At 52.8% G+C, this 25,534-nt stretch overlaps 12 protein-coding genes across 12 annotated transcripts; 5 read left to right on the forward strand and 7 right to left on the reverse strand.

The window, feature by feature from the left end:
• Positions 1 to 267: 267 nt before the first annotated feature.
• Positions 268 to 2,718, forward strand: N7498_001376 (uncharacterized protein; the record flags this gene model as incomplete). Its single annotated transcript, XM_058448439.1, has 8 exons — positions 268 to 295; positions 341 to 358; positions 407 to 540; positions 594 to 692; positions 751 to 904; positions 955 to 1,223; positions 1,278 to 1,829; positions 1,879 to 2,718. The coding sequence occupies 8 exons, from the start codon at positions 268 to 270 to the stop codon at positions 2,716 to 2,718; spliced, it is 2,094 nt and encodes a 697-aa protein (XP_058313850.1).
• A 679-nt stretch (positions 2,719 to 3,397) lies between these two features.
• Positions 3,398 to 6,301, reverse strand: N7498_001377 (urease Ure; the record flags this gene model as incomplete). Its single annotated transcript, XM_058448440.1, has 8 exons — positions 3,398 to 3,478; positions 3,532 to 3,711; positions 3,761 to 3,820; positions 3,871 to 5,547; positions 5,605 to 5,982; positions 6,063 to 6,089; positions 6,145 to 6,231; positions 6,281 to 6,301. The coding sequence occupies 8 exons, from the start codon at positions 6,299 to 6,301 to the stop codon at positions 3,398 to 3,400; spliced, it is 2,511 nt and encodes an 836-aa protein (XP_058313851.1).
• A 415-nt stretch (positions 6,302 to 6,716) lies between these two features.
• N7498_001378 (uncharacterized protein) lies at positions 6,717 to 8,030 on the reverse strand (the record flags this gene model as incomplete). Its single annotated transcript, XM_058448441.1, has 3 exons — positions 6,717 to 7,124; positions 7,192 to 7,566; positions 7,959 to 8,030. 3 exons carry the CDS (start codon positions 8,028 to 8,030, stop codon positions 6,717 to 6,719), a joined length of 855 nt encoding a protein of 284 aa, XP_058313852.1.
• An 897-nt stretch (positions 8,031 to 8,927) lies between these two features.
• On the reverse strand, positions 8,928 to 10,152 carry N7498_001379 (cytochrome b5 reductase family protein; the record flags this gene model as incomplete). Its single annotated transcript, XM_058448442.1, has 4 exons — positions 8,928 to 9,557; positions 9,613 to 9,690; positions 9,745 to 10,048; positions 10,108 to 10,152. The coding sequence occupies 4 exons, from the start codon at positions 10,150 to 10,152 to the stop codon at positions 8,989 to 8,991; spliced, it is 996 nt and encodes a 331-aa protein (XP_058313853.1). The 3' UTR covers positions 8,928 to 8,988.
• A 738-nt stretch (positions 10,153 to 10,890) lies between these two features.
• N7498_001380 (60S ribosomal protein eL20) lies at positions 10,891 to 11,537 on the reverse strand (the record flags this gene model as incomplete). The annotated part of the gene is made up of 3 exons (XM_058448443.1): positions 10,891 to 11,046; positions 11,101 to 11,277; positions 11,331 to 11,537. The coding sequence occupies 3 exons, from the start codon at positions 11,535 to 11,537 to the stop codon at positions 10,891 to 10,893; spliced, it is 540 nt and encodes a 179-aa protein (XP_058313854.1).
• Positions 11,538 to 12,282: 745 nt separating this feature from the next.
• Positions 12,283 to 13,898, forward strand: csn12 (the record flags this gene model as incomplete). The annotated part of the gene is made up of 6 exons (XM_058448444.1): positions 12,283 to 12,851; positions 12,899 to 12,971; positions 13,019 to 13,171; positions 13,222 to 13,283; positions 13,332 to 13,752; positions 13,812 to 13,898. 6 exons carry the CDS (start codon positions 12,283 to 12,285, stop codon positions 13,896 to 13,898), a joined length of 1,365 nt encoding a protein of 454 aa, XP_058313855.1.
• Positions 13,899 to 14,280: 382 nt separating this feature from the next.
• N7498_001382 (BTB/POZ domain-containing protein) lies at positions 14,281 to 15,341 on the reverse strand (the record flags this gene model as incomplete). The annotated part of the gene is made up of 4 exons (XM_058448445.1): positions 14,281 to 14,340; positions 14,407 to 14,680; positions 14,736 to 15,119; positions 15,175 to 15,341. The coding sequence occupies 4 exons, from the start codon at positions 15,339 to 15,341 to the stop codon at positions 14,281 to 14,283; spliced, it is 885 nt and encodes a 294-aa protein (XP_058313856.1).
• Positions 15,342 to 15,816: 475 nt separating this feature from the next.
• N7498_001383 (ubiquitin-protein ligase RMD5) lies at positions 15,817 to 17,408 on the reverse strand. Its single transcript, XM_058448446.1, has 4 exons — positions 17,153 to 17,408; positions 16,937 to 17,064; positions 16,110 to 16,877; positions 15,817 to 16,057 (listed from the first exon to the last, which is right to left on the reverse strand). Exons 1-4 carry the CDS (start codon positions 17,271 to 17,273, stop codon positions 15,839 to 15,841), a joined length of 1,236 nt encoding a protein of 411 aa, XP_058313857.1. The 5' UTR covers positions 17,274 to 17,408; the 3' UTR covers positions 15,817 to 15,838.
• Positions 17,409 to 18,693: 1,285 nt separating this feature from the next.
• N7498_001384 (putative Sin3 complex subunit (Stb2)) lies at positions 18,694 to 21,249 on the forward strand (the record flags this gene model as incomplete). The annotated part of the gene is made up of 1 exon (XM_058448447.1): positions 18,694 to 21,249. One exon carries the CDS (start codon positions 18,694 to 18,696, stop codon positions 21,247 to 21,249), a length of 2,556 nt encoding a protein of 851 aa, XP_058313858.1.
• Positions 21,250 to 21,489: 240 nt separating this feature from the next.
• Positions 21,490 to 21,860, reverse strand: N7498_001385 (Tim10/DDP family zinc finger protein; the record flags this gene model as incomplete). Its single annotated transcript, XM_058448448.1, has 2 exons — positions 21,490 to 21,673; positions 21,763 to 21,860. 2 exons carry the CDS (start codon positions 21,858 to 21,860, stop codon positions 21,490 to 21,492), a joined length of 282 nt encoding a protein of 93 aa, XP_058313859.1.
• A 435-nt stretch (positions 21,861 to 22,295) lies between these two features.
• N7498_001386 (uncharacterized protein) lies at positions 22,296 to 24,074 on the forward strand (the record flags this gene model as incomplete). Its single annotated transcript, XM_058448449.1, has 4 exons — positions 22,296 to 22,581; positions 22,632 to 22,796; positions 22,843 to 23,268; positions 23,317 to 24,074. The coding sequence occupies 4 exons, from the start codon at positions 22,296 to 22,298 to the stop codon at positions 24,072 to 24,074; spliced, it is 1,635 nt and encodes a 544-aa protein (XP_058313860.1).
• Positions 24,075 to 24,258: 184 nt separating this feature from the next.
• On the forward strand, positions 24,259 to 25,426 carry N7498_001387 (uncharacterized protein; the record flags this gene model as incomplete). Its single annotated transcript, XM_058448450.1, has 3 exons — positions 24,259 to 24,322; positions 24,371 to 24,523; positions 24,576 to 25,426. The coding sequence occupies 3 exons, from the start codon at positions 24,259 to 24,261 to the stop codon at positions 25,424 to 25,426; spliced, it is 1,068 nt and encodes a 355-aa protein (XP_058313861.1).
• Between the last annotated feature and the right edge of the window lie 108 nt (positions 25,427 to 25,534).

The raw sequence follows: 25,534 nt of genomic DNA on the forward strand, positions 1-25,534 counted from the left end.
TCGGGTGTGGAGCGGGTCTAGACAGCGGTGGAGTAAGGACTCAAGATGGCATTGAGTTGCCCGGTAGAAAGGAAGGAAGATGAGAGAATGAAGTACGAAGTGTCAGCCGTGAACTAGGGAACTAGTGAACTAGTCTCGCGAAAGGCTGGGTGTCACAACCCCAACACGGCAACGTGGACGTGGAACTGCGTTGTCAACTGCACGGCCAACACAAACAAGTGTGGATTCCTTTCGCACCGCCAACTACACTACTACACCAACTGCTCCATGTCCACCTTTGACGGAGTTGTCTCCGGTAAGTCAGTTCCCTCCTCCAAGGGTGTCCCGCTGACTCTTCTAGAATTCCCCGGCATCCAAAGTAAGTATGACACCATGAAGTGAAAATCTCTCATCTAAGACATCATAGTTGATTACTTTCGCAAGAGCCCCGAACGGCCTCTGCCGCTGGCCTGCTTTCTCAGCCATGTCCATAGTGACCATCTGCAGGGCCTGGAGTCCTTTCGGGCTCCCTTTATCTACTGTTCTCCAGCCACGCGTGAAGTATGTCGATTCCGGCGCCTAAACACGACCCCAACTAATTCGGATACCCGCAGCTGCTGTTGCGCATTGAGAAGTACCCACATCGGATGAACTTCCACAAGGGCATTCTGGAATCTCGCCGCCTGCACTATAAGCATCTGGCCAAGTTACTGGTGGGTATCCTTTCCGCTCGTTGTGTCATGGAAGGCCCAGTGGCTCACGATCTACCAGCGACCAATCCCCTTGAATACCCCAACGGAGATTGAACTGACGCCCCGACGGCGTATTCGGGTCACCCTTTTCGATGCTAATCACTGCTCTGGAGCTGTCATGTTCCTGATTGAAGGGAATGACAAAGCCATCATCTACACTGGGGATATACGAGGTCAGCTCCCTCTCCTACTCTAGGGTGTTCCTATTGCTAACACCCTTTAGCTGAAAAATGGTGGGTTGACAGCTTGATGCGGCATCCTACGCTGATACCGTATACTCTGGGCCGTAAACGGCTGGATAAGTTGTATCTCGACACCACATTTGCTCAAAAGTCCAATCCTTTCCGAGAATTTCCATCCAAAGCCGAGGGGCTGGCAGAACTTCTTCGCAAGGTTGAGGCTTACTCGGATGATACTATCTTCTATTTCCGAGCATGGACTTTCGGCTACGAGGATGTCTGGCTGGCCCTCTCGACGGCACTAAGAACAAAGGTGGGTAGAGCTACCAAGTGACCAAAATGACGCTAACGACTGTTTTGTCATTAGATCCACGTGGACCGCTACCAGATGGGACTCTATCGGTCCCTTGCACATATTTCTGGCAGCAGAGGTGTCAGTGAGGGGCCGGCTCTCTGCGGCTTTGACCTGGGTAACAGAGCTGTTTCAGGATGCCTGAGTGACAACGGGTCCAGCAGGATTCACAGCTGCGAGCCTGGTGTATCGTGCCCCGCGGCTCGTGGCCCGAAAACAGTTTACATCACGCCGATCATCAATCGAACCAATGATGGTGCCGAAATGCCTGAAGTTGGGGCCGGCGGTGGTATCGGTGATCTGTATCAGACTCACGAGCTCGAGTTGCCGGACGAATCTACTCTTGCTCAAATCGAGAAGCTATGTCTCGAGCATATTCACGACAAACAACGTTCGTCACAGATGCAAAAGGCACTCTCGGAGGCGTTCCAGTCGAGAAAGAAAGCCTTGTCACTCGACAGTTACGGTGTCAAGGAGGAAGGCGAGATTTCTCTCGAGAAGCTCGTGGCTATGCTCAGTCAAGGAGTATCCAACCAAAGCTTCAAGCCGGATCTACCAAACACGATTGTAAGTTGCAGCCATCATTACAGTAAAGGACCAGCCTAATTATGACCAGCGGTTTCCGTATTCACGACACTCCTCATATTCCGAGCTCTGCGAGCTTGTGGCTGCATTCCGCCCGAAGGATATTCATCCTTGCACAGTGAACCCATCTACTTGGAGCCAAACCATCTCTATCCGCTCTCTTTTCGGTCACTTATGTTCGGGGAGCGAATTTGCACACGATGATTTTATGCGTCAAACTCTCGAGCAGACTGACGATTATAATGATCAATACCCTAAGAAGCGAGCCAGATATAAGGCAGACACTTCGACGGAGTCCTCGCAATCCAGTGATGCGGTGGAAGAAGGCCATGCGGTTATGGACGACACAAGACGCAAATCCCAACCCACGCAATTACCAAACACCGACCCAGAAAGAGCAAAACGCGACGAAATTCGAAGAGCACATCGCTATCTTCAACACTACGCCGACCCCGAGGCTCTCCAAGTCGGTCCACTCCCGTCTTCATGGCCAGCAGATGAAGTCAATGCCAGCCAAACGCCCTCCCCAAAGACACCCTCAAAAGGACCCCAAGAATCTAGCTTCGCATCATCCAGAGATGGCGCCTCGTCACCTCATCCACAAACCCCTCAACCATCCCAGGCCCAAGATAGCCAATACACAGATCTTGGCCTCTCGATCTCCGAATCGGATTCTGACGCCTCCCCTCCCCCAGAGATGGGACCGGATCGAGACCTTGGCCAGGCAACAGAGGAGAGAACCACCAAAGACCGCATTACACGCAAGCGCGCCCGGGTCGCAGCATACCTTGCTGCGCGAGAGGACAGCTGGGCTGAGGTCTCCCTGGTATCGGCGGGAGGTAACCATGCCGAGGAGGAGATAGAGTTATAGGGCGAGTTCCTGTAGACTCGTTTCATTTTACTTCGGCATGAACCGATTACGACGGCAATGAGCTATGAACTTACGCTTCTATGTATTATTTTTTCATACATAACTCACGATTCACTGATCATAATTTGCTGGGGTGGATCGTAGCTTGTAAATCACCGATGGGATAAAATTTCTCTTCGGTTTACGCGCCACACACATACAGGAACTACCTAGGAAGCTACCGATTCCTCCGATAATAACGGAACCTGGAGCCTCCCTAGCGTGGGGGTTTTAAATCGGCCATTTCCGACCCAGGCCGAGGCGATGGCCGAGGCGACCTGCGACGCCGTACACACGGCGAAGTCCGGTGGGTCCGAGTTGGCCGAAAGCAACTCTCCGCCGAGCTACAAAACCACAAAACTGGTATTGAACAGGAGGAATTGCAGGGGAAAAGCAAGTCATGACTTTCGTAGCTAGGTACATAATGTATAAGCACAAACTCCCAGAAATAGTAGACGCTCGAGATGGATATTGAGCCGGTAGAGGCAATGCTAGATGTCAAATGGGTCTAATGGTGAAATGGGATATAGAAGGCGAAAGAAAATGAAGAGGAAATGAGACTCCAAGAGGAGAGGAGAGGAAAGAATCAGGGCAGGAAGTTCAATGTGAGACAATCCAGGTGTCACATCGTACAAGGCCTTTAGAAGATGTAGTAGGCCTGCGTCAGTGGTAACTCGGTAGCGGGCTCGGCGTCGCACAGCATGCCGTCTGCTTCGACGGTCTGTCATATGGTGTTAGCGCGGTAAGGGAGATTGAACCAACAGAATGACTTACATAGCTCTCGGGGTCAACTTTCATCTTCGGCATTACATCGTTGAACTTCATGTCCTTTTTGCCGACGGTGCGGCAGCCCTTGACAGCTTCGATGCGTTTGCGTAGGCCGTAGGTCTGCACGATGCCTTCGTCGATAGAGGCCTGGGACACGAACATGATTGATGTGCTTGGAACGCGAGGCTAATCTGATCAGTATTTACTTTCGTGAAGGAGTGGTACAACGACATACCGCAAACATTGGTCGCATGATCATCGGTTCGATGGTTGGGATGGAAGCGTTGGCGTCACCCTATGCGAAAAGTTAGAAAGGCTGGGAATAGTATCATAGGAAAAAAGTACCATTTCTGCAACAGCAATCATACCGCTCTTCAGAACCTGCACCGGCTTTGTGCCAAAGGCGCTGGCGTTCCAAAGAACGAGATCGGCGACTTTGCCAATCTCAACACTACCGATGAGATGTCCCATACCCTGTGCCAGGGCCGGGTTGATGGTATACTTGCTAATATAACGCTTCACGCGGAAGTTGTCGTTGTTGGTGCCCTGGTCCTCGGGCAGCTGGCCACGCTGGGCCTTGTTCTTGTGTGCAGTATGCCAGGTACGCAGGATGACCTCTCCGCAACGGCCCATGGCCTGTGAGTCAGAGGACATCATACTAATAGCGCCCAGGTCGTGGAGCACGTCCTCGGCGGCAATAGTCTCCGCGCGAATACGGCTTTCGGCGAAGGCGACGTCCTCGGGAATGTTCTTGGATAGGTGATGGCACACCATCAACATGTCCAGGTGCTCATCAAGGGTGTTCAGGGTGAAGGGACGGGTTGGGTTCGTGCTGCTGGGAAGGACGTTGGGGTGCTCAACGACCGAAATAATATCTGGTGCGTGGCCACCACCAGCACCTTCCGTGTGGTATGTGTGGATCGTGCGGCCCTTGAAAGCCTCTATAGTCTGCTCGACGAAACCGGACTCGTTCAGGGTATCCGTATGAATCATGCACTGGACATCGTACTCGTCACAGACTCCCAAACAGTTGTCAATGGCCGCCGGTGTAGAGCCCCAGTCCTCGTGCAGCTTCAGGCCAGCTGCACCCGCTTTGATTTGCTCCACAATGCTAATCGGTCCACAGTCGTTGCCCTTGCCCGTGATTCCAATGTTGATAGGCAGACTGTCACAGGCCTGCATCATCTGGCGCAGATGGTTCGGACCAGGTGTACAGGTTGTAGCGTTCGATCCAGTGCTAGGACCTGTGCCACCACCGAGGAAGGTAGTGATACCAGAAGCAAGAGCTTCATCTACTTGCTGCGGGCAAATCAAATGGATGTGCGTGTCGAAACCGCCAGCTGTGATGATCTTGTTCTCGCCGGCAATCACGTCCGTGGACGCACCCACCACCATCTCGGGGTGCACGCCTTCCATAGTATCCGGATTTCCAGCTTTGCCAATTCCAGAAATGAGGCCGTCCTTGATACCAATATCGGCCTTGTAGATACCCGACCAATCAACGATCAGCGCATTCGTGATGACCGTATCCAAACACTCAGCAGCAGAGCGGCCAGATGCCTGCGCCATTCCATCACGGAGCGTCTTGCCTCCACCGAATGCACACTCGTCTCCGTAATGCGTCATATCCCTCTCCACCTCAATCCATAGGTTGGTCAAGCCCAAGCGCACCAAATCCCCGGTAGTCGGTCCAAACATGCGAGCGTAGGCCTCACGCTCCATCGAGAATCCAGTAGTCAAAACAGCGTCGGCAGTCGGCTCGGGCACATGCGCAAATCCTGCAGTTTGAAGCTTCGTCACGATCTCATCCACACGGCTCAGATCCACGGGACCATTGGCCAGCCAATTGCCTCCACGGATCACCTTTTTGCCGCCAATCTCAACCAGAGTCACGGTTTTGGTATCGCCCGGCTCGAAACGAATAGACGTGCCGGCTGCAATATCCAGTCTGTATCCATATGCCTGGATGCGATCAAAGTGCAATTGCGGGTTCGTCTCAATAAAATGGTAGTGTGATCCGACCTATTAATTCTCCGTCAGTACTTCTACCCTCTGGTACATTTCGTAGCCCACACGTACCTGAATCGGTCGGTCACCCTTACTCATGACCTTGAGACGAATACGTTTCCGTCCATCGTTCAGCGCGACGCGAGCATGTTTTACCGGAATGACGGCGCCGGGCATCTTCTCAGGCATGAAGTCCTCGGGATCGGGATCGGGGAACGCCTGGTGCGAAGGAACTGGCAGGAAGCTACCGTACAGTGCACGCTCGAGATCACCCTCATTACTACTAATGGGGTGATGCACTGTAACCAGGTATGTACCAGTCGGAAACGTACCCTCGACCTGCAATTCAATGAGAGTAGCAACAACCGACGGCAAGACATGCCGACGACCCAGCATAGTCTTGCCGATGGACATCAAATCGGCGACTGAGTAATGGCCATCACGAATAAGCTGTAGATTGGAACCAGCATTAGCACGAGGGCCGATCACACGGCATTTGCGAAAATACGAAGAAAAAGTGGGGAACGAACCTCGTGCAGAACAGATGAAATCAAGGCCTGTTGGCAATTAGCGGAACGAACTATGACCCCTGAGATATCAGATGAAACATACAACTGCTTCGGCATGGTTCAATCGGACACCCCGGGCCAGGCGACGCTGTGCCAGAAACCCGAGGTGTGCAATGGTGAGCTTGTCGAGCTACATACGATGAGTGACATTTGCGACAGGCTTGGCTGGCAGGACCTACCTCCTTCGGAACAAGCTGCATGCCGCAGGTGGAACCGGGTGGAATCTTGGCGTGCAGAGAATCTGGGTCGAGCCTTGCAAGAAGTCTCTTTTATAGGAAGACTCGCGCGATTTAGACGCCAGGGAGGATTTAAAGGAGGCGAGAATGTGAGGGGTTTGAACAGACGTAGTATTCAAGGTCCCGCGCAAAACTCCGAACGAAGATAAGGCGGTGCCGCGCCGATTGGACGCGCGGGGCGCCGCTCGGCGGTGTTAGTCATTCGGTTCGTCTGATTGATAACACTTTACCGATCTATACTCGGGTATAAAAGCTAAAGGCTAAAGGCTAGAAGATAGAAGCAATAAATATGTTCCCATTGAATACACTTTTCAAAGACGCCCTTGACAGCTCCTACACTAACTACTAACGGCAAATCTTCAACGCACGTTCGAACCATTTAAGCCTCGCTCTTGCGCTTCTTAGCTCGGCTGCGCTTCTCCGGGACCTTCTCCTTGGCCGGCGTGGGCTCTGCGGTCTTACCCTTACCCTTCTTTGCGGGCGTCGCCTCCTTCGCCTCCTTCACGACCTTGGCGTCGCTGCGACGGCGCTTGTTGGAGCTGCGCGGGGGAGTCTTCTCCTTGGGCGGAATAGGCGAGGGCGACTCTTCCGAGGAAGATTCTTCTTCATCGTCCGACGAATCCTCGGCTTCGGCGCCAGCAAAGTCCTGCTGCAACTGCGAGGCGGACGGGTCGTTGTCCTCCTCACCGGCCTTTTTGGCGGATTCTTTGGCGGCCTTGGCGGCATTGTACGCGGCCGAGTCAACCTTATACTTCTCATAGTTCTCGCCGTACATCGCCTTCCAGATCTGATGCTGCGCGTTAATATGGGTGGACCGATTATCAATTGGATGAGTTGCGGTGGGATTGACTGACCTCCTTCTCCTTCAGATCCATGTTCTGCCAGCGGCGGGTGCCCTCTTCGGCGACATTCTTGGGCTTCGCATCGGCGCCCAGGTCTTCGGCAATCCTGGGGCGGTTGTTGTGCATGTAGAGGAAGTACGGGGTGAGCGGACGCTTGGGCGCATTAGGGTCCACGGGCGCGCGCTTGCGCTTCTTGCGACCGCCGGCTTCAGACTTGGCACCGGGGCTACCGGCGCGCGGAGCGAAGTCAAGGTGGTTCATGCCGATGGGCATGGCCGGGAGGTCGATGGAGGCGGAGGTTCCGTTGATGACATTGTTGACGTGCTCAACATAGGCCTTGCTGAAATCAGCGATTTGGGACTGCAGCGACATGCTCCACATGATGATCTGTAACGCCGTTAGCTTCCGTGTGACACGCTCATGTTGCGATGCAATGGTTGAGTTGCGATAAATCGACGCGCTGAATGAGAGGGGGGGTGGGGTTGAGACCACTCGAAGCTTTTCGGCAGAGCGAAGAACGCGGAGGGTGCGACAATGACGTCCAGTAACGCGCAACGCAAAGAATATAGATAAAAAGCATTGTCGTACATCGACAAAGCACTGTTTAAGACCCTTGAAGCTTCGAGGTCTCAATGCGCGCCGGTGACATGGGTATCAAAGCTCTGTTTATATGCGACGCGTAGCGCGCGCACGAGCGAGTCCAGGAGGTAAAAGTCACGGCACCAACAAGAAACCCCCGAGAAAAGCTGAAGGGGAAGAACCAAAGGGAGCGATCTTACGGCATCTTTGGAGGCACGCAGCTCTTCAATATTAACGGCCACAGTGGCCTCGGAATCCTGCTTGGGAGCCATTATTCGGGGTATTCGGGGGGGGTTCGTGAAGAGATTTGCTAGGGGCGCCCGGGCGGAAAGTAGGAGGGCGGGAAGGGAGGGAACCCACTAAATACCACCGCCAGCCCCCGAAAGCTCCGGCATGTCTGAAGGGTCGCTGCTTTAGGCTTAGGCCCTGGGTGCTTCCCTAGGTCCTCGGTCATGGGGTCCCGGGCCTTGCGCAACGCTCTGCCCGGGTCCATGGGTGCTCGGGTGCCTCCCAGCTCCCCCTCCCAACCTCCCCGACCACTGCCCAGTGTGACATAATGACTTGCCCATCTGCCTGATTGCGCACGTTTTGGTCTTTGGCTCTTTTCCTTTTTGGCTTCTTCATGATTTTCTAGTTAAAGGGTAGTTTTTTTAGAATAACACATTATTTTTTATTACTCTCAATATCGACCAATTCCAAGTTAATCCTGCCGATCGGTGAGGATATATATTCGGTTCTTCGCGCCCGCGACATGGCTTATGCTCCCCAATATTGACAAAATTCTATGCAATTACAGTTCCAATAATAAGCCATAGTGATAAGGCGTGAAAATAAAAATAAACTGCATACTCAGGTGATATCTGATGTACCTACCTGTGAAAATGCTTATATGTAACCTCCGGGCGTGGAACAGCAATGGGCAAGTCCTATGCCCCTGGGGCGGTAGACTTAAGCTTGCCGTATGTTCGGGCACTTCCCGAGATCGGACCCAAGCCCTGGAGGTTACATATACATACCTCTAATTGTCGTGCTTGGTGGCAGCCAACAGATACCCACGTACGTAGTTATTCAGGTACAAGAACCAATCAATAGCTAATGTGACATATATATTGGGATCAGGTATTCTATGGCATACAGGCACCATGAGTTGCCGGCGAGAACGCGATTATAACAAATGCATCAATGTACTCAGCGGTCTCGCATCCCGCACCGGCTCTATATTCTAGTGCTCTAAAACTTGAAAACCTGCTCCTTGCTGTAGCCCAGCTCCTGCAGGACACCGGACAGCTCGCCCTGATCCTTGGGGCTGACCTTGCCGCCAGAGATGGCCTTGTACAGACCGGGCGGGCCACAAACGAAGAGCTTGATGTTCTCCTCCTTGGGCTCGGGCAGAACGGTCTTCAGCAGCTCCTTGTTGATGAAGCCCTTGCCGCCGGTCCACTCCTTGGGAGGGTTGTCCAGGACGTAGAAGGCGCGGAAGCGCTGGGGGTAGGTGTTCTCCAGATCCTGGAGCTCCTTCTTCAGCAGGATGTCGTCCTCGCTCACGTTACCGAACACCAGAGTCACCTTGGTGCGGTCGTCGGGGTTCTTGAAGATCTGGCGAGCCAGCTGGTACATCGGGGTGATACCAGTACCACCGGCAATCAGGGCAATGTGGTCGTGCTTGTTAGCCTCCCAGGGGTACTTGGGAAGAGGGCCCTTGAAGGACAGACGCTGGTCGACGTTCAGGGAGTGGATGTGCTGGGACATGGGGCCGTTGGGGTAGGCCTTGACCACGAGCTCGAGGTAGCCAGGAGTATCTAGTGTTTTCCCAATTAGCGTTGAACAGGACGCAAAGTGTGTTTTGATACTAACCCTCATCGCTGGTGGGAGTGTAGGGACGGAGGACGTTCTTCTCAGCACCCTCGGGCTTGAAACGGGTCAACAGAGCAGCTGTAATGAGATGTCAGTAGAGGGACCTAAAGCAATTTCTAGAGGTAAGCTGACAGGCAACTTGGAGACCAGAGACAGCCTCCTTGTCCTCAAACTCGAAGCGCAGCTTCTTGGTATTGTGGCTCAGGTTCTCAATGCTTGCAACCTTAAGGTCCACCCAGTCCTCGCCGTTGAAGACCTTGGGACGGTCCTTGGGCTCGATAGGACCGCTGCCGTAGTAACGGTACAGACCAGCACCGACACCGGCAAGACCAACACCGACGTAGATGGGGGTCAAGTTGGACTTCTTGGGAGGGGGAGGAGGGGGAGCAGCACCCCCAGCGGCCTTGGGCGCCTCCGTAGAGTACTTGCGGAAGCTCTATTACAAATTGCGCGTCAGTCCCCCGCAAATATTTCAGGCTTGGAGTTTGAACTTACCTGCTTCAGAGGCTGCGCATAGCGGAGAGTCTGACGAGCGAACATGATTGCAATTTAATGAATCGATGAGAGATAGAGTGGGAAGATGGGGGTGTTGGGGGAGGAGAGGGAAGAAATCGGATGCGAAAGCGGACAAGGGCGCTCGGCACGTCCCAATTTCGCATGACGCAATAGGTGTTCCTGGCAACGCACCTCTCGGATATACACTTCATTCGGTTATTGCCTTGACCAATTATAAAGGCCCCTATTTATTTCTAAGACTTGTTTGCTTATATCATGCCCCGTGGTTTCTCGGCTTACTATGGTGGCCTCCAGACAAGCTTCCCGGACTCGGGCTCGGACATTCCCAGATGATCAAACCCCGAGAGAATGACATTTTGATGTCAGGAGGGAGGTCGCTTGTAATTGATATTCCTCGTAAATAGGGCATGTCTTGCCAAGTAGATAACATCCATCGAGTAAGTAATTTACAGTGAAAACACTGCCAAGCGATAGACATTGGCCGGGGGAGACAACAACCTGTCATTGGCATGTCGTCGTCCCAAGTGCACTGCAGGCAAAGGTACATAGAATACTGATGTGCTACGTGGAACAATGTGAACCCGATAATTTTTTGCATTTAAACCTCAGATGCCCCTACACGGGATTAGAGACATCTAAACCATCTCCCATAACTGGGTACAAACAGGCCGAATCCTTGCGGCCAGTCTTTTCATGCATGCTATGGCCGTAACACAGTTATTCATCCACACACTCCATTCCCAGAACCCCAAAACAGCACATTTAAGCAAAGGTGGAGGGACGAGAGTAGGCGAACAGCTTCTTGCCAGGGTTGGCAGCGCGGTGGGGCAGAGGGAACTTGAGGTCCTTCTGGAGGAGCTGCTTGATGTAGGGGCGGCGGATGCTGTCGGCATCGGTAACCTCAACAACCTTCAGGATCTGTATAGATCAGTTAGAATATGTCTGAAGCGTAACGGTGAACGGGTCACATACGTGGACGGAACCGAAGCGGGCACGGTGGCGGGCAGCCATGTCCTGGTACAGAGCCTCGACGGCCTCGGTGCGGCTCATCTCACGGAACTCCTTGTACATGTTGTGGGTACCGGAGCGCGAGTCGTAGCGGATCCAGATACCGAAGTTCTTGACCTTCAGGGGACGCTTCTCGTTGATCTGGAGCGAAATCAGCAGTCGTTTCAAGGCCCTCGAATACATTCCACACATACCACGTTCAGGCTGACGATCTCGCCGTTGGCCTTCTTCAGCTTGCGAAGCTGAGCCAGGAAGTACCAGAACCGCGACTTGGCGACGACGGTGTTGGGCGCAAAGATACGCATACGGTACAGCTTGGGCGTGGGGTTCGCCTCGGAGGGCAGGTGACGCCCGATAACCTGGTACTCAGTAAGACGCCCTGTGATGAATCCGTCAGTCATTGCTCGGTTCGGTTGTCAAAATTGATCCGGCTCTGCTCAATTGACGGGAAACGGTGTGCGATTGCGGTTGGTGAACGTCCTGGCAGGCGAAAGGGGTGAAAGGCTTGAGATGAAAAATTCAAGGACTTGACATTATCGACCGACAGTGTTGTGCGAAACCGTCCTTCCACCTGCATTCAACTCTAGGAATTCGTCTCTCCTCCGCGTCCTTGAATCTTCGTGCCAGTGCCGTATGTTGTCGTGAAGTTATCGTTCGCATAAGATTTCGTTCAACCGTTCGCACACACCGTGACCGTATCGAGAAGAGCGCTGGATATCGAAAAAAAAGTGACACGTACCCATCTGAACACAAGTTAGTTAGCAATGGATTCGCAAGCGATGGTATAGAGGGGTCACGTACTATGATTGTCGCTGTGGTGGTTGAGTCGTTAGTGTGCCGTCGGGAGAGAAATCAAAGATTGTGTTGCAATGTGCTTAGGGCTGCCGCCCTTCGGTTAAGCGAGTGGGGCTATCTTATGTAAAGCGGACAGACACCTGAGGCAAAAGGAACGGGAAAATTCACCGCCACAGTTCTGCCCTTCACAATCACACCGCCTTGCCCCACTGCTGTTGCTTGCTCCAAAGTGTACCTGCTACTCATGGCTAGTTACGACTTTCGTGTACCCACATCAAGTACCTTCGTGAACGACGACTTTTAAACTATCTGTACTTCGGTTGATAACTCACCCCGCGGGGGCATCCTATAATGAGCACTCTTGCGGCCGAGTTCAAGAGCGCCTACGGTGCTGGCTCCGGCGACGGCCTTGCAGCAGTATTCACACCAATCGCAACCCAAAACAAACCTTACCGATTACAATCGTTCTACGACTTTACAAATGCTGCATCCCTGCAGAAAGACCTGTCATTCGCCCTCTTCCACGGCAAGAGCCTGAAAGTACCCAGAGCCGAACAAACTGCATGGGTGGATATCTTCGCCGCGTACTGGGAAGCAGTTGGGGAGGTGCTGAAGTGCGAGCAAGGTCGGCGTGATGCGAGCCTTGTCGCAGTATTCATTGCATGGAAGAAGGTTGCCAATGCACTCATTCGGGGCTATTCGTCATCGTCAGGTATCCCCGCCTGGACTCTGCCTTGCCTGTACACGGTAGGCAAGTACTTGCGCACTTTTGCGATCAAAGCCGACATCGAAGCAGCCGCTCAGGGAACGTCAGGCTTTGGATTCCAGGATGATGTAGCTGCCGATATTGAGAAGAATGCCAACTTGGAGGAGGCTGCCCGCATCATCAATCGAATGTTCACATTGTGTCTCAGTGATCGGTGAGTGACTCGTTCATCCGTGGATGGAACCCCGCTAACAATGCCAGTGCTCCAATTGAGGAATCACGCAAGTGGGGGATCTACAACACAACGAATCTTATCTTCAAAACTTACTTCAAGGTACTGACCACAATCTTGATCCCACTAGTACCTACTAAGTCATGTAGATCAACTCGGTCGGCCTCACCAAAAACCTTCTTCGCGCGATTAAAGCCCAATCAGCCGATCTGCCTCCGTTGGAAGCATTCCCAAAATCCCACATCGTCACGTTCGAATACTATGTTGGAGTCATCCACTTTTTGGATGAGAATTATGCCGAGGTTCGTAATGCGTCCTCTTTGAAGGTTACCAATCTAACTCGAATAATAAGGCCGAGCAACATTTGGCAACTGCCTGGAACATGTGCTACCGAGGAGCGTCCAGAAACAAAGAGTCAGTATATCTGTCCGACTTTTTGCGAAATCAGACTGACTGATACAGGCTGATTCTGACATACTTAATTCCCTGCCATTTGGTTACGACACATACCCTCCCCAGTGACCAACTCCTCGCTTCATTCCCTCGATTGGAGAAGCTCTTCCGCCCTCTGTCCAACTGCATCCGAAAAGGCGACCTCGTTGGATTCGACAAAGCCATGTCTGCCGGTGAAGAAGAGTTTGTCAAGAGACGCATCTACTTGCCGCTAGAGCGCGGCCGCGACATCGCCTTGCGTAACCTGTTCCGCAAAGTGTTTATTGCAGGAGGCGTCGAAGAGCCTAAAGAGGGTCAACCTCCCGTCCGGCGAACCCGTATCCCCGTGGTAGAATTTGCAGCTGCTCTAAGAATTGGCACCCATGCTACAAACCGGACACGAGTTGATATTGACGAAGTGGAGTGCCTCATATCCAACCTCATCTATAAGGTCAGTCCCCGGGTACAACTGATTCATGCCGATCCTTTACTGATGGATACAATCAACAGGGTCTTATGAAAGGTTATATTGCACGCGAACGAGGCATGGTCGTTTTGAGCAAGAACAACACCGCTTTCCCAGGCACTGGCGTCTAAAATTTCCCAGAGCATCTAGTGTTTGCATACCTCGAAAGCATAGGCTTGCCTCTGATGACGAGCATATATACAATTTGATACCCCATTCAAAGTCCCCGAATACGTACACTCAGAGTCCACCTAGCATACCCGAGGGTCCATAATCGCATAGCCAAATGGTCTGCACGGCCCATCGAGGCTCAGATGAACTGTACAGGGCCAACAGAGTTTCAATGAATAGAATAAAAAGTAAGAAATCACCATTCTGTTTACGTAGTCTTTCATCGAGTTCTTGTTGATTCGAAAGTCGAGTAAGGTCCATTGTACAGGAATCCCAAAGATTGAACCTAGTAATACAAGGGTATAGAAACCAAGCACAAACCAGAACACAGGAACCCGCCCCCTAACGCGCCGCCTGAGCCGCAGAACTACAAACCGACATACCCGTGGGAAAGACGTCATCCTATCAACGCGTTAGCTCCCAACCCAAATTCCAACCCATCTACCCAGGTCAGACAGGTACACATACCATATGGTTACACATAGCAACAAACAAATCAAAAAACAGCTTCCCACCCTTTTCCATCTCCATCTGCATCGTTCCACTCCGCTTAAACGTACCTCGGCATCGAATAATTAGCGCCAGGTAATGCGCGCGCAGCTTCGAGTCCGTATCCGGCGTATTCGCGTATGCGAACCGCGCGCTCGACAGGATCGTGTCGCATTGAATACCAGTGTGGAGGCCTTGTTTGCGGAGTGCGAGGCGTTGCAGGCTGGGGAGATTGTATTTCTCTGCGGCACAACTAGAATGGGTTAGCGAGACTTAAACCTAATGATACGGGCTTGGGGCTGATGTACTAGATGGCTGTATCGCGGAGAATCACTGCTCGCGCGGCATGGTGGTATACAGTTGCGCCGACGCTCTGGCCTTCTGCGTCCATTGCGCCGTCTTCAAGTTCCCATGTTTGGCGCTGTGGGTTGTGTTGGAGTCGTGGGTAGTAGTCGCCTTTGTAGAGGTACTCTAGTACACAGGACAGCACTTCTGGTTGTTCTTCTGAAAGCTCGATGTGTTTGCCCGGATGTTGGTTGAGGCGAGTTCTTATGGGCGCGCTGGGTGTTTGCTCCTGGCACTTGTCTGCGAAGAACGGTGATGCGCTGAGGACGGCTTCGTGTGCAGCGAACACGCGCTTTTCTGGGCCGACACGGAGGGTGACAACGGGGGAGGTGGAAGGTGATGGAGTGCTTTTTCATCGTTAGCTATGGACCTTGGAGCTCATGTTCAAATTTAGCTACGTACGATGCATCAGGGGGATTCACAGGCTTTCGGCGACGCTCCAATCGCCGAGAGGAGCTGGAGCTGGAGCTGGATCTGTCTCGAAGCCTGCGAGGTCTGGCCACTGCTTTTGTGGCGCGATACCTGGTAAAGTTAACAGAGGGAGTTTGAGGAGGTCTTTTGGACAGCATTGTGATTTCTATCTGGTGCGAAAAGGAGGGTAATGTACAAGTCGAGTGGAGGATGAGATTCAGGGGCTGGCGCTGCTATTTATAAGGGGGGTATGATCTGGGTGACATGGCAATGTTCCAGGTGGTAAAGTCATGACTGTAACCGGACAGTGACAGGCCTCTAATCTTGCCTGAAAGGGCAACAGAAGGAGTCCGACGCGTCACAAAGCAGTTTGAAACGCGTAAAGTGGGCGCCGACCGTCGCCAAATGAGCGCGTGGTCACGGGACCGTGGGCCCAATAGAAAGAGCTGGTCAAGACGCTATTTCTACTTAAGTGGAGACCGGGAAATGAAGGGAAATGAAAGAAAAACAGCTGAGCATGTACATGTGCCTTAACTACATACAACCTTTCCCCGGGTGAAACGCCCATTCCCAACGCCAGTCCATGTGTGTCCCAGGGATCCGAAATCCCCAAATGTCGTGAACGAAAGAGAGAAAGCAAGAATAGAACAGGTCGTCACAGAAAAACCTTTCGGGCATCCTTAGGGTGGCTCTCGTTAGGGCAGTACGGACACTTGAATCGGTTGCCCTTGCTGAGCCGACGCAGCGATTCCTCGGCTATGACGTGCCCACATGGCATCATCATCGGAGGGTTCTCGTCGGTTGCCTGCTCCTTGGAAACGGGGCAGACGAAGATCGAATGGAAGAGGTAGGAGGGCGGCAGCGAGATCTCGACCTGAGAGTGGGTTAGCATTGTAAGTTGTGTATTCTGTTGAGGTTAAACTTACCGGAAGCTCGTTCTCACTGGTCCACTCCGTGCGCTTGGCCTTCATGATCGTCTGCAACTTCAGCAGAGTAGGCAGAGCAATAGCACCGGCGGTCGCGGCAATGTAGAGAGGCGAGTCTGCAGACAGGCCCAGAAGTGAGCAAAACTCGCGGGTGAAAAAATGGGCAACATCGTCCCAGGCCGATGGGTTGTTAAAGATGCTCGCATAAGGCGAATCTCGCAAGTTAGGACAGAAGGCCATGGCGCCCATCAATTGTTGGACTTCTCGCAGATAGCGCGGAGCAAATCCCTGGAATTCTGTACGTGCATACTGCATCGCAGCTTTGACGTCACCCGGGGTATTGCCGTGCTCGTGCTCCTCGCCGTGGTAGAGCCAGACAAACTGCAAGCGGCATAGTTCAAACTCCAGGTTGCTGCCTCGTGCCTCCAGGGCTTCGCGATTCTCGCGCGACCATTCAATAGCGGGAAGCAGGTTCTTTTCTTCCTTCAGCTGGTGCAGGATGTAATACATCTGGCCGAACTGCTTGCGGATTTCGTCGGAGGGGACTTCGTCGATATCAAAGACGATCGCCGCCTGGTCTGTCGAGCGGGAGGTTGACTCGGAGGTTTGAACCATGGCTTTCTTGTCGAGAATCTCAGACAGGAAGGTGGCTGCGACGGAGAACTGTCCCTCACGGAGAAGGTGCATCGCGATTGCGCGGTCGATGAGGTGTTCTTGTTCGGAGAGCACATCATGTTCTGTGCTGGGAAGGGGTCGGTCTTTGAAGAGCTGATGGAGGCAATTTGTGAGCTGGGTAAGCCGAAACAGTAACTAGGAAAGTCAAATACCTTATCAAGAGACTTAGTGTACTTGTTGAACCTGCTATGGGTTTCTTTCAGGCTGTCGTTGATCAAGTCAAATGATGATTTGACAGGGTTCTGGAGTTTAGCAAGAGTGACGGCAGCCTGGTTCGGGTCTAAGCCATAAGAGAAGAGTCAGTGAGTGATACTTTGAGCCATTCACTAGGCGCGCTACGGACAATTCCGTAAAAGGGCTTTACTGACCTTGAGCAATGGCATCCCGAGCGTGCTGTAGTAGATCTATTGTAGACTGGACATTCTTAATGCCCTGAGAGGCCTTGAGCCTCTTCTGGAGCCTGTCATGCTCCTTCTGGACTAAATCCATGGTGGTTCAGGCAGCGGGGACTCAATGCGGAGTCGATGAGGTTACCGCCCGACCAGTCCGGGTGTCCATATGGAGGAGGATGGGGAAGGGGGCCGAATGTGGGCTCTCTAGTCAAAGTGCAGGAGCCCCAGCAAGACCAAATGGTACTGCATGGGTGTTGTGTAGGTTGCTGAGAGAGCTGTGTCGACTAAGACGTACAATGGCCGTGGTCACCCGGAGGTTGAGCTGTTCCGGCGGGTGATCCTACGCCATAGGCACGTGATCATGTAGATTACCCCTCTACGATGTGTAATATGTGCACAAAAGTGTGTAAACCAGGGGTGCAAGGACGACTACTCCGCATCACAGTAGCTGCACCAATACCACTTATTCCAAGGTTCAGCATTTCGCTGCATGGTCGAACACGGTCTGTAGCCATTGCGCGGAGAGCTCCAGAGTGTGCTAGTCTCGATTGGGACAGGAAATGAGACCTGACTCATCGGGGACATTTCACGTGACAAGAGCGGGTCTCGCTTACGCTAGCGTGGGTCCTTCGTATAAATATTCCCGTACCCGCTCCGCCTTTCCTCTTGTTTTTTCTTTTCTTCTTTATCCTAGTGCACGGGTTTTACACGTATCAGTGAGGAATTATCCGAGATCGTGTTTTTGCTAGTTGAAAACTACCAAACTGACCACTCCAGTTGGTCCTTCGGGATCGTCTGGGAATTTTTGAACAAACAAGTTGCCCTGCTCTCCTTGGCTTCGGTCATCGAGTCAGACTGATGCTCGCTGTGCCCCCAGGCCCGAGCATCGTCCTGGTCTTCTTTTCACTACTGTTGTCACCCAGGTTGGTGGCCTGTAGAGAAGAGCTCGGATCTATCTTTTCTCTACGTCCTCGCGTTATGTTAGATGCTGCGACTTCGCGTCATGTCTGTAGAACCTTTTGACAGTGAGACTCGGCAGGGTCTAGTGTTGATTCAAAAATTGAGTGCCTACCAAGGAGTGCATCACGTAGTCTCGTCCTCCCTGGTCAGACACCTGCGCTGACCCCCCTGCGCCTTGTAGCCGTGACTCTGCCCCTGGACTAGGTTTAACCAGTGGTGCCTGATGTAGATCTCCGAATTCCAACTCACCGCCCGCTTCCCTGTGACGTCGGCCATTCGGCAGGCTTCCGAGGGTTCAACAAGCTTGCATATGTTCGCATCTGGCCTGTAGAGACGTACTCACTGGTCTACCTGTGACTGGAATATGCCTCGACAGCCCTTTTCAGGGTATGCTCCTGTTGTCCCTACCTGACTCGCCGTACAGGAGGATCGAAGTTGGGTGGTTTGACTTGAAGCCGAGCGTGAGGTAGCGGGCTTGTGTGGCCCAAATGCTTTGCCGTGGATGAAACTGATTCATTGGGGCTACATTACTCCTGTTGTTAAAATACGCAGCTGTCATGCAGGCCAACACTCTGACTGCGCCTGCGCCCGATGAGCGCGACTCCACCATGTCCTCCGACAGCATCAGGGGAAACCCCGCCTCCCACACGAACGGCCCTGACCGCCAGATACCACATGGCCATCAGAGACTCGTCTTCACCGACCCGGTTGCCCTTCAATATCTCGAAGAAGATCCCTCCACCGACGTACTCCACCGCCGCTCGACCCTGCTGGGCTACGAGATCTACATCGTTGAACAATGGGCCTGTTCGCGCATTCATCCTACATTCATCATCTCGACCTACACGGGTGACCCGTCACATAAAGTGATCGTGGGTGTGCTTAGCGTTCCGACGGATGAGACAACATGGTCGCCTCGATTGCGAATGTACTTCGATGCCATGAAGCAATACCACGCCCGAAAGAAGGAGACTACGCTGGGCACGATTATGGTCACGGACCTGAACTCTTTCCCGTCTGCTCTGACAGTGATCCCGGTCCCAGAAGGCGACTTGAAAAAACACAGGGAGGACTTCATTGTAAATGAGAACCTGAAGCGGCTCGGCTGTGCTGGTCGCGCGGGCTTGAAACTACAACCGCCGACAGCAGCGACGGAAGCCAAGTTTCACCAGCTATATCGGACGAGCGAGAGAGTACCTTTCTATAACGCTGTCATTGAGCTGGTCAAGCAGTGCCAGATTGCCTTGATGGTATTCGACAAACTGGCTCCTGAGTTCGTGGATGGGCTGCTGTGTGATGTGACCGAGGCAGCCGTAAATGACTGGTGGACAGACATCGGCACCGATTTGTACAATATCGAACCGAGTGACGGTGCCTTGGGGCCCACAAGCGTGGCCGCTCTCCTGGGAACGCTTCTAGGCGCTCGAAATCGACTAAACACATATGGCGCGCCCGTCGGAAAGGATTCTTTTGACATCGATAATCTGAAGAGAGGGATTGGCGGGTTCCAAAAGTCCCAGAAGATGAACAAGTCACGAAGACTGGACCGGCGGACCCTGGAACGCTTACGCCGCGTTACGGCCAAGGCTGCGAATGCCGAGGGCTGGACCGACGCCGTCAAGTCAACCATGGCGGAGCTGAGTGGCCAAGGAGGGGAGATGGTCATGGGGATGGTGCGTGGACGCGAGAAGGGTGGCATTGCCGACGTCGAGACCCTCGATCTGGATAATTTTGTACAGTGCTGTTATGGATCGAGGGCAAAGTGGCTATGGCTTGGAAAACCGCGCAAGAGCGGCCCGCAAGCTGGTTTCAGAGGAACCGATGCAAATATGATGTTTACGACCAACGATCAAGGTGGCTATGTCTGGACGAGTCGGAAGAAACCATCGACAGAGGACTTGCATGCCGAGCGTGTTGCCACTGGCCTTGACAAACAATGGAAGGCTCCTGAATCATTGGTCGCAGAAGAGAGAGACCACCGCAAAAAAGGCGTCAGCGGAAGAGTCTCTGATGCTCGGGCTGGCCTTGGCCGTTTCAAGGACGCAGTCGGGCTGCCGGGCCTGCGTTCACATCACCATAAGCACTCTCGAGAAGGTTCGGAACTGACACACGATGCCGCCTACCATCCACATATCGACAGCGATACGGAGGTATCAGTTTCCAAAATAAAAACCAGCTCTAGCATTGAAGCGGATGGGAAGGCCGAAAAGCGTCCTGATGATGATCCGGATGATCAGCCCGCTGCCCCTACTGACGAGGGGGCTGATATCAAGGCCCCTGAAATTCACATCGATTCTGCCCCGGCAGAAATGGAGCCGAAACCACACCCAGAGGAGGCCGACCAGGTTGCGGAGCTGCAGCCCGTCCAAACAGTGGACGATGAGTCGTCGGACATAGAGCGCATGCGGTCTCGGTCAACCGCAGCTTCGAGTGAACCAGGTCAGGATCGAGATGAGCCGGTTTCGGGTCTAGCCTTGATGGCTCTCAGGCGACCACAAAGCTGCGAAGATCTCCGAAATCTGGAGAATGATAACGAGCGTCGAGATGATCGGTGTGCGCGTCACCTTTCCTTCAGTAATGTTGAAGAGGTGGTTCTCAACTGGAAACCACTGGGAGATCAACCGTTGGTGGAAGATACCACCAATCTTGAAGTGGCCCTTGGGCAAGAAGACATGCTTGCCTCTGACGCCCGCATTTTCAGCTCTCGGATCCTTGAATTAAGCGAGCGCACTGTTCCTTGGGTCGAGCGACAGGTGGATGCGGTCGACGGGCTTAATAAAAGGCTTTACGAGCGCCACGAGGAGCTCAATTCAGTCTATCTGGAACGCTTTGGTGATTACCAGAAACTACGCGAAAGATCCAGCGATCTTTTATCGGACGAGCAATCTCATCTTAGCGACGGCGTCAAACGCGTCGAGTTGCTGGGCGCCAAGCTGGATTACGAACTGCATGTCCTCGAATCAAAAGTGGAGGACATGGAAGAAGGGCTCACTGACTTTGAACGACACATCGTCAACGTGGAAACCAGAATCAAGGGTCTTCTGCAAGGCGAGGAAGAGCACAGCATTTCCTGGATGACATGGTTCCGACGATCGATTGGCTTCGCGGCGTAATGTGAACACGGTTGTACGATATGTCCTTTTTTATTTTCCCCTGTTCCTATTGTACATAAGATAGACGGCGTTCCTCGCTGCCCAGCTCGCGATGGTATTAAACATTGATCCATCACCAAACAAAACAAGAAAATTCGCAAGCGGTAACCCGAACAATCTGGAACGTGGCTAGCACGAACCGATCCGTTCAATTGGAGGAAGGCCGCCTGGTCAACCCGATCCAGCGCTTCATGTCGACGTTTACATGAAGCCCATACCGCCACCCTGCTTCTGGGCGGCATCACCCTGCATCTTCTCGCTGACCTTGATGTTGACGTCGAAGAACTTGGACACGCAGCGGTCGAGGCAGACGGACTCGCCCTTGTTGAGGTCACCTTCGCGGTAGTCGGTCGGGATGCACTTCTTGGCGCAGGACTCGTTCAAGCTGGGAGATCATGTTAGATTCTTGAGTGGCTAAAGTATAGGGATCCTAGTGATGGAAGCAATCGGACAAAGAATTCAGGAAGCGCTTACCGGTTGAACATGTCCGCGATCATGTCAACTTCGGTCTCGGCAGCAGCGAGCTTCTGCTCCGAGGACATCTTGGGCTGGCCGCCGAAAAGGAAAGACATTGTGAATGTGATGGAGTTTGTATCTATTACGATTAATATCAATCGCCAAGGGGACCGGGGAGGAAAAACGTACCAAAGGTGTTGATGGAAGTGCAGATGGACGATGACGGGACCGAAGTTGGCTGAGGTCGCCGAGCTTGGGCCTTCTCCGCCTACGCCGAGTTTTTCCACTTTCCCACTCGCTTTTTTCCCTTTTCCTTTTCATCCGCGCAATGTGAGTGTCTTTCACTCTCCATGCATTCAATTCGCCCCAGGGCTCTAGGCCTCGGCTTCAAAAGGTAAGCTATTGCTATTTCTTCTATCTTCATTGCTTGTCTCCCCCTTCTATGATGATTTCTCCCATCTGCTTCAGAACCGCTGCAGTTGATGCTCTCGGGCACATGAACGGACTTGGAATAATTTCTGATCTCTCCACACTTCTTCTTAATTGTGATTATGCAGTTATTGGGAGCAATTGCTAACCCGATGTTCAGTGCAGGACTACGTGTCACCCAAATACAGAGCCCCTTCACGGCCCGACTAATACAAGCAACGCGAGCTGCTAGCTCGGCCTCCCCAGGCAAGGCATTCCAGGAACGGGTGCAGGAAATCAAAAATGCCTGTGCAGAGCCCTATCCTCGCCTAGCCGTGGACCAGCGCACACTAAGTTGCGCTGAGTTCCGTGATCGGTACAATGGACTCGCCGACAATGAATCAGTAGAAGATACGGTGGTCGTCTCTGGTAGGTAGTCGCCCAGCCTGTCCAAAAGCTCTGTACTTAGATAGTATTAGGAAGAATTCGTACCTATAGACTTGCCGGAAGCAAATTGATCTTCTTCGATATCGTCCAAGATGGCCACAAGCTCCAGGTGATGTGCAACAAGCGCCAGCTGGAGGGCATCGAGCCTGCCCAGTTCAAGAAACTGTATCGTCTACTTCGCCGTGGTGATGTCTTTTGTATGTCTTGCTGTTCTCTGGCACGAGCCATTGCTGACCGATTCAGCTGTAACTGGTAAACCACACCGCACGGGTCGAGGCGAGCTCACCGTCGACGCAACAGAGCTACCGAAGCTGCTGGCACCCTGTCTGCACGATGTCCCTGTTTACGATGCCTCGCACGAAACCTCGCCGTACCCTCGCCATGTCCAGTTCCTGGCGGACCCGGTGACCAAGGATATTATTCGGGCGAGATCTGCCGTGGTCCAATATCTGCGCCAATTCTTTTTGGATCGGTCGTTCATGGAGGTCAGCACTCCTATCATCGGGTCTGTGGCCGGTGGTGCGATTGCACGCCCTTTCTACACTGCTGCCACCGAGTTTCCTGAGCGTCAGCTGTCTCTGCGAATTGCACCGGAGCTGTGGCTGAAGCGGCTGGTGGTGGGTGGATTCGACAAGATCTTTGAGATTGGACCATCTTTCCGAAATGAAGGTATGATGATATGCATCGCAGATGAAGAATCAAGCTCACGAGTTGTAGGGCTGGACAAAACGCACAACCCCGAATTCACCACCTGCGAGTTCTACCAGGCCTACGCTAACCTCGAGGACCTGATGACCACCACCGAGAACCTTCTGTCCGGAATGGCTGCACACATCGGAGAGTTTAACAAAGAAGGTACTCTCAATCCCACCTCTGTCAACTTCACCACTCCCTTCCGCCGTATCGACTTCATCACCGGCATCGAAGAACAAATTAACCGCAAACTGCCCGACCTCACATCCTCAGACGCCCTCTCCCAGATCCGCGACCTCTTCCATGAACTCTCCCTCCCACTCCCCGAGAACGCCACTCTCCCACGCCTCCTCGACGAACTATGCAGCGTCTACGTGGAACCCCAATGCATAGATCCCACCTTCATCACCAACCCACCCGAATGCCTCTCCCCACTCTCCAAATCCTTCGTCCACCCCATAACCAAACAAATCGTCGCCGCGCGCGGCGAGCTCTTCATCGAGGGTAAGGAAGTCGTCAACACCTACGAAGAAGAGAACTCGCCTTTCGAGCAGCGCCGCAAGTTCGAGGACCAGCTGCGCTTCTCCAAGGCTGCCGATGAGCCTAGCGAGATCGACGAAACCTACCTCGAGGCTTTGGAGTGGGGTCTTCCTGCTACCGGTGGCTGGGGATGCGGCATTGATCGTCTCGTCATGTTGTTTACGGGCGCGAAGCGCATTGGCGATGTTTTGCCGTTTGGTAATTTGAGGGCTGTTACGAGACGCCCTGGCGCGAGCGAGTAACTTGCATTTAGTCTTAGTGTACGATAGTAATAGCATGAGCCTAATAACGGTGCCTACTCTTGCATCTTCAATCAATCTTATTTATGTAATTCCAAGTACCGTTGACCGTCGGTACCCGTCGGCTTATCGGCGCGGTCCGATTTAAGGTGAAGCGGGGAAGAAAACATCTTCATCTTCAACCACCATGACTGTTCCCAAGATATCCGTGGGCCAGGCGGTCACTGTGAGTTTAAAAGAACTTGAGAATGGTACGAAAAAGTCTCGAATCTCTATAGTACCGCTCTAATTCATAAAAGGGACCGTCTCCTTCGACACACTGACCGAAGCCTTTGGTCCCTCTTCGCTGGGCATCATCGTCGTGAAAGACCTTCCAGAGAACTTTGTCCAGCTGCGTAAACAAGTCCTCTCCAATGCATCCTACCTCGCTGCCCTCCCCGAGTCCGAACTCGGTGCGTTAACCCCCATATCTCCCCAGTCAGCACTAAGACTAATCCACAATAGAATCCCTCGAGAGCCCAGAGTCCAAGTACCTAGTAGGCTGGTCCTGCGGCAAAGAAACCCTCAAATCAGGAACCTTCGACACCCTCAAGGGCTCCTACTACGTCAACTGTGCCTTCTATCAGGACCCCTCTCTGCAAAGCGCTCCAGCTGAGGGTTTCCCCGATCTACCCCAGTACACGGCGCCCAATATCTGGCCGTCCCCCTCACGCCTGCCGACATTCAGAAGCAGCATTGAGAGTCTATGCGGACTGATCATTGACACGGCGGGACTCGTCGCACAGGCTTGCGATCGTTACGCAGAAGCTAATATTGACGACTATAAACCCGGGTATTTGCAACGCGTCGTAAAGACCAGTCTCACGACCAAAGCACGGCTACTGCATTACTTCCCTTCGACCTCGGAGAACCAAGAGGATCAAGATGACGACGACTGGTGCGCAACGCACGTCGACCATGGCTGTCTTACCGGCCTCACTTCGGCAATGTTCCTCGACGAAGCTGCCTCCCCACCAATTCCCGACCCGTCCTCGCCTGACTTCGTTCTCACCGAACTTCCACAGTCTCCGGACCCAGGGGCGGGATTGTACATTAGCTCGCGCACGGGTGAGATCGTCAAGGTGAATATTCCTAAGGATTGTCTCGCTTTTCAGACTGGTGAGGCGTTGCAGCTTATTACCCGGGGCAAGTTCAGGGCCGTGCCGCATTTTGTCAAGGGGGCTAAGTGTCCGGCTGGGACGAAGATTGCCAGGAATACGTTGGCTGTGTTTACTCAGCCGAATCTTAGTGAAGAGGTTGAGGATGGGTTGACTTTTGCTGAGTTTGCGAGGGGGGTTGTGTCGAAGAATTATTAGGTATTAAAGTAAGGATAGGTTACAGTGATTACTACTGGTGTTTCAACGTAAATGTGTGGAAGGATATCGTAAATGTGTGAAATGATGGTAGCAATATCGAGATATTAT

This window comes from Penicillium cinerascens, assembly GCF_028974065.1.
Source record: "Penicillium cinerascens strain IBT 15544 chromosome Unknown contig_16_segment0_segment0, whole genome shotgun sequence".
In the NCBI taxonomy this organism is placed as follows: Eukaryota; Fungi; Ascomycota; class Eurotiomycetes; order Eurotiales; family Aspergillaceae; genus Penicillium; species Penicillium cinerascens.

Excerpts from the sequence above, each read along its gene's own strand:
- N7498_001383 (XM_058448446.1), bottom strand. The coding sequence starts at position 17,273 with ATGGATTTAGTCCAGAAGGAGCATGACAGGCTCCAGAAGAGGCTCAAG. Across the intron at positions 17,065-17,152 it reads TCGGGATGCCATTGCTCAAG|ACCCGAACCAGGCTGCCGTC; the intron begins GTCAGTAAAGCC and ends CTTATGGCTTAG. Across the intron at positions 16,058-16,109 it reads CCAGTGAGAACGAGCTTCCG|GTCGAGATCTCGCTGCCGCC; the intron begins GTAAGTTTAACC and ends ACCCACTCTCAG.